At 39.7% G+C, this 13,248-nt stretch overlaps 1 protein-coding gene and 1 long non-coding RNA gene across 4 annotated transcripts in view; one reads left to right on the top strand and one right to left on the bottom strand.

The window, feature by feature from the left end:
- The window catches only part of LOC140200205 (E3 ubiquitin-protein ligase SH3RF3-like), a 348,769-nt gene extending 345,510 nt beyond the window's left edge, over positions 1-3,259 (top strand). For all 3 annotated transcript variants that reach the window (XM_072263173.1, XM_072263172.1, XM_072263171.1), the window contains one exon: positions 2,888-3,259. In XM_072263173.1, coding sequence (XP_072119274.1) covers positions 2,888-3,056 — 169 coding nt within the window. In that variant the 3' untranslated portion in view covers positions 3,057-3,259. The remainder of the gene's footprint in view (positions 1-2,887) is intronic.
- LOC140200206 (uncharacterized) overlaps positions 1-4,039 on the bottom strand; it is a 30,038-nt gene extending 25,999 nt beyond the window's left edge. The window contains exon 1 of the long non-coding RNA XR_011886574.1: positions 3,907-4,039. This is a non-coding gene — a long non-coding RNA (uncharacterized lncRNA). The remainder of the gene's footprint in view (positions 1-3,906) is intronic.
- Positions 4,040-13,248: the final 9,209 nt, after the last annotated feature.

The following is a 13,248-nucleotide window of genomic DNA, read 5'->3' as shown; positions in this document are numbered from 1 at the left end:
TCCCCGAGCTGAACCCCTAAACCTGGAGGACCAGTGGACCACTCTTAGTCTGTCCTCTACTCTTTGACCCGTTTGACATGGGTGACTCTACCAAAAGCCAAAGCACTAAGCTCTCCAGATCACTGAGGCACGCAAGCTTCCAAACCATGATAGGGTTGTGGTCCCCTTGGAGATCTCTGGGTCCAAACAAGTTGGACTTGTCGTGCACTGTGTTGCCGTCTGGTACACTCACCCAAAGAGCAAGGTAGCAGAGGTGGTGTGCAGTCCAACAAACGGAGCAAATGGTGGTCCTGGACATTTTTCTTGTGATTGCAAGACCCTGTTGGGCTCAGGTAATGTAGAATAATGCAAGTCTGGTTCACTGGTTCATTGGTGAGACCGGCGGCGGGGTAGCTGTGTGACCTGGGTCATTGTGCGGTCCAGACCCTCATGCTACGTGGCCGCCTCGTGCGGCTGCCCAGGGTCGGAGATGCTGGAGACGGTGGGGGAGAGAGTAGAGCTGCTGCTGGAGTACGTACTGGGCTGGGGGCTGGCCTCAACCATCAGTGCTGCCCTCTACAGTTCATTTGGTAGAAGACAAACTGGATTGCATTTGCCTACATCTGCACTAGTGCATGATGAAAGTTGCTGTGTGCTTGTTATTGCAGCAACGTGGATCCAGGACAACATACCATACATCATCAACCTACAGGCCCTGCCACCTGGGGACTTGGGCTATATATTTTTTGCTTGTGACTGCATTTTTTTCCTTCTATCATAATTATACTGCAATAGCAGAAAGACCATTAGGCTTCTGACCTCCCTGCCACATCGTATTCAAAGAGTCACTGGTTAACAATACTAAAGTACTTTAGTTTGTTACTTAAGTATGATTCATTTGTCGATTTTATTCTTACCTTCATAAGTTATCGTGCGTTATGTGTACTACTGTGCTTTACACTCTGGTTTGGAGAAATGTCTCATTTCTACATACATTATATGTTTTATATATATAATGTGTATATATATATATAAAAAATATACATACACGTATGTAGATATATGACAATAATTTCTCTTGACTTATTACGTGCTTTGTGCTGTGTGTGACTGTTGGTACTGTGTTTTGCTCCTTGACCCCAGAGGAGCACTGTTTCGTTTGGCTGCATTCATGTACTGTATATGGTTCAATGACAATTAAACTTGAACTTGAACTAGAATTTCATTACATCCCTGCTCAACTAAACATTAGGAACCAGATGAGGAATTTGTAAATAATCTATTTCTTTTCTCATTGATCTTTTATCAAAACATATTTGTAGCCTGATTGTGAGGGTGAAAGAGGATTCATGGGCTTTGTAGTTCAATTATTATGTCTCGTGTTCTCTTTATTTTGAATTTGATTTTTTTAAAAAGACAGATTTCCGGTCAAGAAAACATTTTTGAAAAAAATGCCCAAATTTGTTCTGTAATATAATGGCTGTTTGAATGATTCAAACTAATTTGCATAAATGTGGGAGTACTAATATTTTTTCCTGGCGTGTACTATGGACCACTACTTAATTTAGAAATAGAAAATAACCTTTTGAAATCAAAAGTTTGAGTACAAGTTAAATGGAAAAGGCAAATGAGTTAAGCAAAAGGAAAAGTTGCAAAGGTAAGCTGTTTAAACAAATTAATCAGAATCAGGTTTAATATCACTGGCATATATTGTGAAGCTTGTTTTGCAGCAGCAGTACATTTCAATACATAGTAGTCAAAACTATAAATTACAATAAGTATATATTAAAAAGATAAATAAGTAGTGCAAAAAGAAAGGGAAAAATACTGAGGAAGTGTACATGGGTCCATTGTCCATTTAGAAATCTTAATGGTGGAGGGAAGAAGCTATAGCTGAAGAATTGAGTGTATTTTTTCAAAGTTCAAAGTACATTTATTATCAATGTATGTACACTATATACAACCTTGAGATTTGTCTCCTAACAAGCAGCCCAGCCACAAAACAAAGAAACCCAATAGAACCCTTTTAAAAAAAAGACTGTCAAACACCCAATGTACAGAGAAAAAAACCAAATCGTGCAAGCAGTAAGAGTAAGAAAATAATATTCAAAACCGAAATTCATGAAAGTGAGTCCAAAGCCACGAAGCCAGTCATCACTGCAGCCTACCCAGGAGTCTGTTAGTTGTAGGCCACAGCCTCAGTTCGGCACAGAGAGGAGTAAACCTCGCTGAGCAGCGAGCTGAATACTGGCCCATCCCTCGTCTCCGGCCCTGACGCTCTGACTTTGATTTAAGCACTGGGCCAGTATGACAGTCAAACAGTGGATTGATCTGCACTCTTGGTCTCAGTCCCTGCTGCTTTGATACACTCACGTGCCTGAGATCCGCCACCTTGATTCGGCCCATACCCAACCTGACCAATTCGGCCTGGCACTTAAATCAGTCAAATCTCTGCTTGTTTCTCACTCTCACTCTCAGGCCTGGGCCTTGCCATCTCGATTCTGCCTCACCTCAGTTCTGTCGCTTCGAATCACCTCCAAGTCCGCCCCAGCGGGCAAACATTGACTCATTCTCCGCACTTGGGCCCAGACCCCATGGCCTCAATTTGGCCAGTACACACCACACCACAACCGTCCTGCACTTTCGAGATTTCAGGTCACACTGCAAAAATGCCAGGTCACACAGGCGGTTCAAAAACTTGACTCCAAAGGGAAGTTACAGGCTTCTGATTGGAGTGATCATTTTCAAGAAGAAGTGTGATTAATGAAGTAATTATTAGTTGTTCTTGCTGCCAACAAGTCGTCACAGTCCTTCATAAGCACCATTTAAACTGGAACTAACACTGCAATTGTTGTATTTGCAAAGTGAGAGCTTCTCCTAATCAAATTTTACTTTCCTCTTTTGGCAGGTATCGCGTACTTGTTCCTTATCCCCCACAGAGTGAAGCTGAAATAGAACTGAAAGAAGGTGATGTAGTGTTTGTTCACAAGAAACGGGAAGATGGCTGGTTCAAAGGCACATTACAGCGAAATGGAAAAACTGGCTTATTTCCAGGAAGTTTTGTGGAAAACTTCTAATTAGTCTTGCTTATTCAGAGCTGCTGTTTTATTATTGATCATAATGACTGATTGACATTAAACACACGTAAATAAACTATTAAGCACAAAATCACAGGAATCAAGATTTCACTGCCATTGTCACTTCCAAAGATACTAAAAGTCCTATCCATAATAATGGCTTTTCATTTATGAAACTGTTGTATAAACATGTACATACTTAAGTATGTTGAATCAGTGCCTTCCCCATGAAGTCACAAACTGAAACACAAGTACATTTGCATTTAAACTAGACTGAAGTACATTTATTCTTTACTGTGTAAATTATAAATTTGGACTTTTTTAAAAAAATAGAATTTTTATATATCATAACTTATTTGGTAAGATTAGCACAAATAACGAATGATTGTATGTGAGGTGCTTTCTCTGACTGGTAATTATGATTTTTCTTCTTGCAGTATAATAATTAGCAATCAGGAAATAATTGGAACTGTCAACCATCAAGAGATAAAAATTATTTACTGCTAGCCAACTAATTTGTTGCTTGTTGTTCGATTATATTAGTCAGATGACTTTGTCTAATCCACAAATTACATCAGTTAAATTTAAAGATGTAGCAATTAGTAGGACCACATTAATGAACTGAAAACTATTTCACCCTACCAACTGGTTGGATTATAAGAAAGATGCCAACTTATAGGCAAGTTCACAAGAGAGAAAAGATGTTACTCATCTATTGTCAATAAACTCAAGAAAATTTGGGAATTTTTTCCCTCAAATTGCAAAAATATTGGAGAAATTACTGTCATAATGGGCTGGGGGAATACAATCACATTCTGTATGAATAATTATTCAGTAAAACTTAGATTACCTGGCACCCAGTTTGAAAATCTCAGTGGTTCAGCATCTAGCTCGCTCTTTAATCTATAGTGTGTGGTCAAGTCTGGGGTGTTGGTCAGTTGTTTTGACAAGTTGAAACTCAGTGTTCTATGTCCTGCTCCCCTTAATCTCAACAGGTTTTCTGAAAGCTGCATAGCCTGCAAAAATGAAATAAAACCATGTTAGGATAACAATCCATAGTCTAGAAAACCTGCTGTTAATTGTGCCTAAAATCTTAAAAAGTGCCAGATTATCTGTGTTTTACTGTAATAGAAAACAAAATGCTAGGTTGTTTGCTCGTAAACCACTCAAATCAGGCTCATGCTTTCAGTACATTGTCATGTGTAATGATTAGGGTCTCTTTGTATTTCTTCTTTGTCTTCACTTTTCCAAGCACATGTCTTTGCGCTGATCAAATGATTTGGAACCTGTCTGCAAAAATTCCTGCTTTGAATGTTGACTGTGCAACTTGCTGGCCTCCAGCTATGAACTAGAGGAAACTGATTCCTTCGCCCTGTGGTCCTCCCCCACTTTATAGAAGTTTGACTCCATGACATAAAGGTGCATTTGCTCTTTGTTTGATGCACAATATGGCAACAGCATGTTGAGCAAATACTGTGATAGGCCTACCCAAAACCAGATGGAGCAACTCTGCAGACATTCCAGCAGAACGGTGGTTAGCAGAGCACCACCCCCCAATACTATACATATATTAAAAATATACATATGATCTATACGTATACATATTTTATATATGTATGGTATAGGTGAGTACCATCCACCTATACCAGATGTATATAAAAATGTAAGTTTATAGTCAAGTACACAGTCATTTATCCCAAAAAAGGACAGGCATGCACCCTTCAAAGTTGATATGTTTAAAATTGCACTCAAGTCCCCATTTGCTTTTAAAATAAACAGTGTGTAACTTCATGATCCTTTGTTTTGCTTTTTGAATTGTATAGTCCGCGTAGCACGTGACTATTATTTTTATATCATATCTGCAGTCTTTTATAAATTGGCATATTTATCATAGGAAGGTACAGTCAACATCGATCCTTAAATATATATTTACCTAAGTGTTTGTAACTAAGTACGCATTTAAAGACTTGCATCTCATTCCACAAAGCAAATCATTTTTGGGGTTGTAAACACACAAAGTTTTAACCAATCTGCACTGATTTCTGTATATGACACAATCTATAGGATAGTGTAGAATAGGAGGCAGGATTCCATGTTGAGTTGGACATCTGGATATTCCAGAAGCTGCAGTTAGTTTTCTGGCATAACGAGAAAAACTGGTGACAGTTATGCAGTCTGATTACTGCAAAGCCCATGCTATTGCCTCATGGCCCACAATATCACAATATCTTTACCAATCATGGAGTCAAAAACAGTGCAGTTTTAATTTGCTTCTTTCATAGTTACACCCCGGTGATTGTTCTTGGAACCTGGAAGAACTGGGCTGTGGATGATCTAAAATTTGCATTAAATGAAACAGTCCGTGCTTCATAATACAATTTCTAGAAAAATTCTGATTCTTTAAACATGACAATTTGAAGATGGGTTGGGGTGTAGTGTAAACAGAAGATATACAACACCTAGCTTGCTAAAATCACCATCAGTTCCTGTGCTTCCTCTTTGGTCCAGCAAGATGAGCTCTGTATCATCACGATTTTCTACTCATTCACTGAATGTATGGTTTCAATTAGGATCAATTTACATTTGGCTCATCAGTAAAGAATAAGCATGTTCTGAGTTTACAAGAACTGATGTAGGAGCCTAATTGAGAAAGTAATTCCAGTCTGCTACATAACAAATTTGTTCATGATCAAACAGCCAACTATATATAATAGTTATATTGGATTTCATGCCCCTGTGCTGGCAAGTTAATTTTTTTCAATGATTGATTTTATTCCTTTACCAAAATGATTCAGAATTGTACCCATTTCTTGCACAAGCAACAAAATTAAAACTTGTTATCAATTTAAACATCAAAGTCCACAATTAAGAATGGCTTATAAATAGTTGGAGATAAAGATCCAATTAAATTACATACAATCCTACTCACTTTTAACAAACATTATTCTTCTGGAAGAATTACTTGATAAACTAGTGTCATTTATTTGTAAGCCTGGAAAAAAATAATTGCATTGAAACATAATGTCACAGACCTCAGCATAACGGAACTGGTACAGAACTCTCTCTGCCTAAGCACATTTTCTTAATTTTATTTCGTTAGGACAGTATCCTTTTAAGTAGGTTTTTGAATTTGTATTATACATGCAAGGAAGGGTACAATTAATGTGAAAACACACTGCCATTGCTGAGCCAGTCCAACATCATCACTGCTGCATGTAATTCGCTTTGAAAAGATAATCTCAGTTGTAGTTAGGCATAATGAGGAACAACAGCAATTTGATGTTGTTTTCTCTGTAAATATAATGCTATTGTCATTGAGTTTCAGATCCTGTAAAATGTTTTTGTAAAATTACAATTGTTCAGATAGGAATACCACAACACTATTTTATATCACATCCAGTCTTTTTACAACATACCTCACCAGAGTAGAAGTAATTACTCATTCTGATATTAACCCATGAGCAAGCACTACATAGATGGAAATAAACAACTGTTCTCCAGAGAATATTAGTTCCTTGCATTGGGTGCTCAAATTATCAATACAAAAATAATCTTTTAATTTCCTCTCAAAATTCCAAAAGTTAACAGAAACAGAGTGGAGTGATATTTTGTTGTAATGTTCCTTGACGTGTCTTGTTATCCTAACCATCTTTGTGAATTGCTTACTCTTATACAAGCAAAGATTTCTTTCTGCATTCATTCATTACACCATGCAATGTATATATTGAGTGTAACTGGAGGAAGTGTCAACAGTTTAAAGTCATTTCATTTACTGATTCATTTGAAGGAATGAAAGAGCTTGTGACTGTTAAAATTAAATGAAAATATGATTTTTTTTTCACTTATCTTCAAAATCAGTGCCACTTTGATTTGCAAAGCTTTCAGCTCCTTAAGCTCGTGATACAATCCTTTCAAAATTGGAAAGAGGAACTTGTGTTGTTTTAGCTTTAAATCATTCTTGGTTACATGGGCACTTGCGGTGACATCATTAAGAATTTGGATTGAAGGAGATACTGAGCTGAATTGTCGTCAGCAAAACTACATGCTCAATACCCTTAAATCATTCAAACACCACATAATTTTAGTTAAACTGCTTCAAATAGTTAAGCAATATAATTATAAGAACACTCCCTAACAAAGATCATAGTTACTTTCTTCTCACAATAAACTGAAATTAATCTAGAAAGAAAACATTATTTTACTGATAAAAATTCTTTAAGAATATTTAAGGGCTATTGCTACTCTATAACAAAAGATATAAATTAACTGCTAAATTGGTAAATACACTTATTCAGTATTAAAATAGCTTCCTCTGGTGATCTTGTAGCATATTTTCTAAAGGAAGTACAAGCCTTGCCCACGAGGGCAAATGCATATGGGACAGTCCTTTGTATGCTGATAAATATCTTACATGGAACTATTTGGCATGATAGTTACACCAAAAGAGAACTTGTTCTGGTTCAAATGTCATTTGAGCACAAACAAAAAATATCCTAATAAGAATCAAGCACTGTAAGTACAGTGCACTCCGTAAATGTGCACTGATTATTCAACTTGGACTTCCCTCCCCACCAACCTGACATATGCCTCTTATGTGGACCATATACATTACCTTCTTATTTTGTTGAATATTCCAAGTTAATTAAAAAAGTGAACATGTATTTTCAGAAAATATTTTGAGAAAGTCTGAAAAAATGTCTTAAGTTATGACTTTTAAGTGGTTATACTCAATTTCCTATTTAACAAGTACTTCCTAATGGTTGCACTCTTAATTGATGGGAGAAAAAGACATTTATCCTTTTTTATGAAATTGCCTTTTTTTTGCACACATACATCTGTGAGATTTTGTCAAACAGTAATAAAATGTTAAATATGACTACGTCTTCCATGGGTGTGATCTAGGAATTAATTCTTTGTGTATTTCTGCTTCCTGATCTTTGAATGAAGCACTTGATCAAATTAATGTCACACACACCAGAGCATTTCTAACTTTTTTTCCAATCAATGCAGAAATCAAGCATAGTTTTCATTACAGCATTTCTTCTAAAGGTAAAAGAAAGCTCAGCTATGTAAAAGACATTGTTTAATATTCAGGCTGAGAATTTTTCAAACGTAGACCATGAACTCAACTCCAGATACCGCCATTGAACGTTTTCCACAGTTTAATGAGGTGTGATAATAACTAAAGCTTATCAGCAGTGCATAAAATATTTTGAAAAATAGTGAACAAAAAGCAGTGAACTAGAAGTTAACAGCCTTCTGATGGGGTAATAAATAATTGAATGAACAACAAACAGTCTTTGATCTAAGTTAAACAGAATATGAAAGTAGCAAGCAGCTTTCTTACATAAGCATCTTTTCCCAGTTAATATTTTTTCTCTAGCGAAATTGTTTCTGCTTTGTGTCCCTTCCCATTATACTGCCTTTTAAGACACCTGAAGAGCAAGACTTCATAACTTTAGCAATAGAAGTATGAAAATACAACCAATTTTCTAATGATGTTTCATAAAACATTCCCCTTGTACAGGGAAAGTGTTATCTCCTATCAGATTTGTCTCTGCCACATTATTAAAATGACATTGATATATTTTGTATCTGTGACAAAGATAAGCGGTTCCTTCACCATCTGGCTATGGATTCACCCAACACTTTTCTTCATAAGACCATAAGAAAAAGGAGCAGAATTAGGCCATTTGGCCCATTGAGTCTGCTCCACCATCCCATCATGGGTGATCCAATTTTTGTCTCAGCCCCAATATCCTGCCTTCTCCCCGTATCCCTTCATCACCTATCCAATCAAGAATCAATCAACCTCTGCCTTAAATATGCATAAAGATTTAGCCTCCACAGCTGCCTGTGGCAACAAATTCCACACAGTCACCTCTCTCTGGCTAAAGAAATTCCTCTTCATTTCCGTTCTAAAAGGACACCCCTATATTCTGAGGCTGTGTCCTCTGATCTTAGACTCTCCTACCATAGGAAACATCCTCTTCACATCCTCTCTATCAAGGCCTTTCACCGTTTGATAGATTTCAAAGAGGTCATCCCTCATCCTTCTGAATTCTAGTGAATATAGTCCCAAAGCCATCACTCTTCATATGACAAACCATTTAGTCCGGGAATCATTTTTTTAAACCTCCTTTGAACTCTCTCCAGTTTCAGCACGTCCTTTCTAAGATATGGGATCCAAAACTTATCACAATACTCCAAGTGAGGCCTCAGTTGTGTATTATAAAGTCTCAACTTTACATCCTTGCTTTTATATTCTAGTCCTCTCAAACTGAATAACACCTTTAGTCCTGTATTTACCTTTTTCTAGTTTGTCAGCCTTTTACGTTGCAACTCAACTGTTGACTGCAATTTTGCCCTATCAACAGCCCCTCCTCACTAAGTGCCCCTGTTTGTGAATCAGCTACCTCATCTTCAGCACTGTTACCCACTTTTCCTACAATACTTCTTGCACTGAAATATACGCAGCTCAGAACACTAGTCGCACCATGCTCAACCTTTTGATTCGTAACTTTGTCTGATGTATTACCAACATCTGCCTCCACAACATCTCTAATAATAGTTCTGACACTCTGGTTCCCATCCCCCTACAATTCTAGTTTAAACCCCGCCATGCAGCATTAATAAACCTTCCCGCTAGGATATTAGGTCCCTTCCAGTTCAGGTGCTAACTGTCCCTTCTGTACAGGTCCCACCTTCTCTGGAAGAGAGCCCAGTGATCCATAAATCTTATGCCCTCATTCTTACACCAAACCTTAGCACTTACTAAATTGTATGATCTTCCTAGTTCTGGCCTCACTAGTACATGGCATTGGTAGCAATGCTGAGATCACAACCCTGGCGGTCCTTTAACTTAGCACCTAACTCCCTGAACTCCCTACGCAGAACCTCATCACAGGTCCTACCTACGTCATTGGTACCTACATAGACCACAACTTCTGGTTGTTCACCCTCCCACTTAAGAACGCTGAGGACTCGATCTGAGAGATCCCAGACGCTGGCACCTGAGAGGCAACATACCATCTGGGAACCTTGCTTTCACCCACAGAACCTCCTGTCCATTCCTCTAACTAACAAATTCCCTAACACCACAGCATGCCTCTTCTTCCCACTCCCCTTCTGAGTCACAGAGCCAGGTTCAGCACCAGAGACCTAGCGAATGTGACTTTCCTCTATTAGGTCACCCCTCCCCCCCCACTCCCCTGGACGATATCCAAAGTGATGTACCTGCTGTTGAGAGGAATAGCCACGGGGTACTGTGCACAGGCTCCTTTACCCCTTTCCACTTCCTGACTGTCACCCAGTTTCCCGTGTCCTGCGCCTTGGGTGTAACTACCTCTCTATATTAGATTAGATTCAACTTTATTGTCATTGTGCCCAGTACAGCTACAAAGCCAATGAACTGCAGTTAGCATCTGACCAGAAATGCAAAGAATAGTATTATATACAAAATAACTGCGAATAAAAAGTAAGTGCTACAGCACACAAATATAAAGTACTGAGACAGTACAATATGGTGCAATACTGCTTAGTGCTGTGGTGTGAGGTTCAGCAGGGTCACAGCCTCAGGGAAGAAGCTCTTCCTGTGCCTGCAGGTGTGGGAGTGGAGGCTCCTGTAGCGCCTACCGGATGGTAGGAGAGTAAAAAGTCAATGGTTAGGTGAGATGCATCCTTATAATGCTTTTCACCCTGCCCAGGCAGCGTTTATGGTAGATGTTCTCAATGGTGGAGAATTGGGTGCCGATAATCTGCTGGGCGGTTTTCACCACATACTGGAGTGCTCTGCGGTCTGATACGGGACAATTGCCATACCACACTGAGATGCAGTTGGTGAGTATGCTCTCAATGGTACAGCGGTAAAAGTCCATCAGTATCTTGGGACAGAGGTGAGCTTTCTTGATGCTCTGCAGGAAATAAAGGCACTGTTGCGCCTTTTTGATCAGGATGGAGGAGTTCAGGGACCAGGTGAGATCCTCGGAAATGTGGAGACCAAGGAATTTGAAGCTTGCTACATGCTCCACTACAGCTCCATTGATGTAGATGGGGATGTGAGTGTGGCTCCTAGGATGCCTGAAGTCCACAGTGATCTCCTTGGTCTTCTGGGTGTTAAGGGCCAGGTTGTTGTCAACACACCACGCGGCCAGGTGCTGGACCTTGTCCCTGTAGGCCGTCTCGTCATTTCCTCTGATCAGGCCAACCACCGTGGTGTTGTCTGCGAACTTGATTATGGAGTTAGAACCATGTACAGGAACACAGCCATAGGTGAAAAGGCAGTACAGAGGAGGGCTCAGCACACAGCCTCGAGGCACGCCAGTGTTCAGGGTGAGAGTGGAGGAGGAGAGGTTGCCTAACTTAACTGACTGGGGTCAGAAAGTTAGTCAGAAAGTCCAAGGTCCAGTTGCAGAGGGATGAACTGATACCAAGCTGGCGAAGTTTGGCGATCAGCTTGGACGGGATCACAGTATTGAATGCCGAACTAAAGTCAATGAACAGCATTCTGACGTAAGAGTTGGGGCCGTCCAGGTGGGTCAGGGCAGAGTGAAGTGCCGTGCAGATGGCGTCCTCTGTTGACCTGTTGGTGCAATCTGTCACTATATGTCCTATCTGTCACTCCCTCAGCTTCCCAAATGATCTGGAGTTCATCCAGTTCCAGCTCCAACTCTTTAACAGGGTTTGTTAGAAGCTGCAGCCGGATGCACTTCTTGAAGTTGTAGTTGTCAGAGACACTGGAGATCCCACATCCCACATGAGGAGAATTCCATTATCCTGCCTGGCACCTCTACTATTCCACTGAGCAGATACAAAAAAGGGAAGGATAAAAGGCTTAACCTTGAACTGCTCTTTCTCTGACTGACACCTGTCTTTGCGGAAGCCTCAAAGAGCTAAAGTCTCAAGATCACTACTCAGACAACAGATGCTGCACTTGCCCCTACCTTCCTTTAATTTGCTCTTGCTAATCAATCACAAACACTGATTGGCCTCTGGTCAAAGCTCTTTTCGCTGTACCGACCCGCTTCTGCCTTTTGGACTCAGGTAGTGTATCTGATTGAAGTCCCCTCCTCTCAAATCTTCTGATGCCCGACGTCCAGATTGGCTGCTGGTCAAACTCTTTTCATGTTTCTAATTACACCTGCACTCACCCAAAAATTTATTATTGAGAATTTCCCATTTCTCATTCACAAGGCAATCTGCAATAACGCCAGCCAAAAACTAAAGCTGCCCATTTGATCGCAATAATTAAGTTAAGCAGAAACTTCATCCAAACAAATACTTGAAAACAAATGTATGACACCTTTCACCTGTATGACATCTTTCACCTCAATTCCTTAGCCAGATTCCATCCTTCTACGGCAGCTGTCTACGACTACCGAACAGGACTGCTAACTTGTTTTCATATTTAACCCCAAGGAGACCTTTGGACCGTATATCCTCTCCATCGATGAGTAACTCTTTCTGCCTCCAGAACGTTGCCCAATACTGTCCCTATCCAGCTCATTTACAAGTGCAAGTTTTTGCGAGCTCTGGACTAAACTACAGATAGTTCTGCTATAATGAGTTGTTACATACTGATTAAACCTTATAGAAATTTGTGTTATAACAGAACAGACTGTAGGTGTTTTTAAAGAAACGATTTAAATATGTTTAAATTGTGATGCTTCTCTTGTAAAACAAAGATTGTTTCCTAATCTATTAATTGATAGTTGTCCATTGTGATCGCTCTTGTGCAGCTCATCTGGTAAGGACCCGAAGGAGGCTGTGGAGTCCAAGTCTAGAGAAGCAAACACGTTCACAGTGACTCAGTGAACCATTCGGAGTCAGCTGGAAGAACTGCTTCTGCAGATTTCTGTTGTCCTTGTGCAGCCAACGGACATGTAAAGCCAAGACAACGCCTCTCTTCAAAGTTGTCAGGGTCGAGTCTTTCCAAGGCATGCCACTTAGTGTAGTTTTGTTAACTTTTAAATAATCTTTGAACCTCTCACGAGACCTAGCTTGGTTCCTCTTGCCCAGAGCTAGCCTGCCATACAGCAGCTGTTTGGGGTATCTGGGGTCCATGCACTTGACATATCCTGTCCATTGAAGCTGGGCTTTCAGGATTATGGTCTTGATGTTCATATTCTCTGTTCCATTGAGGACTTGTACGTTTGTGACTTGGTCCGCCAGCGGTTGCCTAGAATCAGCCTCA

This window comes from Mobula birostris, chromosome 7 (assembly GCF_030028105.1).
Source record: "Mobula birostris isolate sMobBir1 chromosome 7, sMobBir1.hap1, whole genome shotgun sequence".
Taxonomy (NCBI): domain Eukaryota; kingdom Metazoa; phylum Chordata; class Chondrichthyes; order Myliobatiformes; family Myliobatidae; genus Mobula; species Mobula birostris.
Note: the sequence above shows the minus strand (reverse complement) of the source record. Positions and strands in the feature narration are given on the sequence as shown.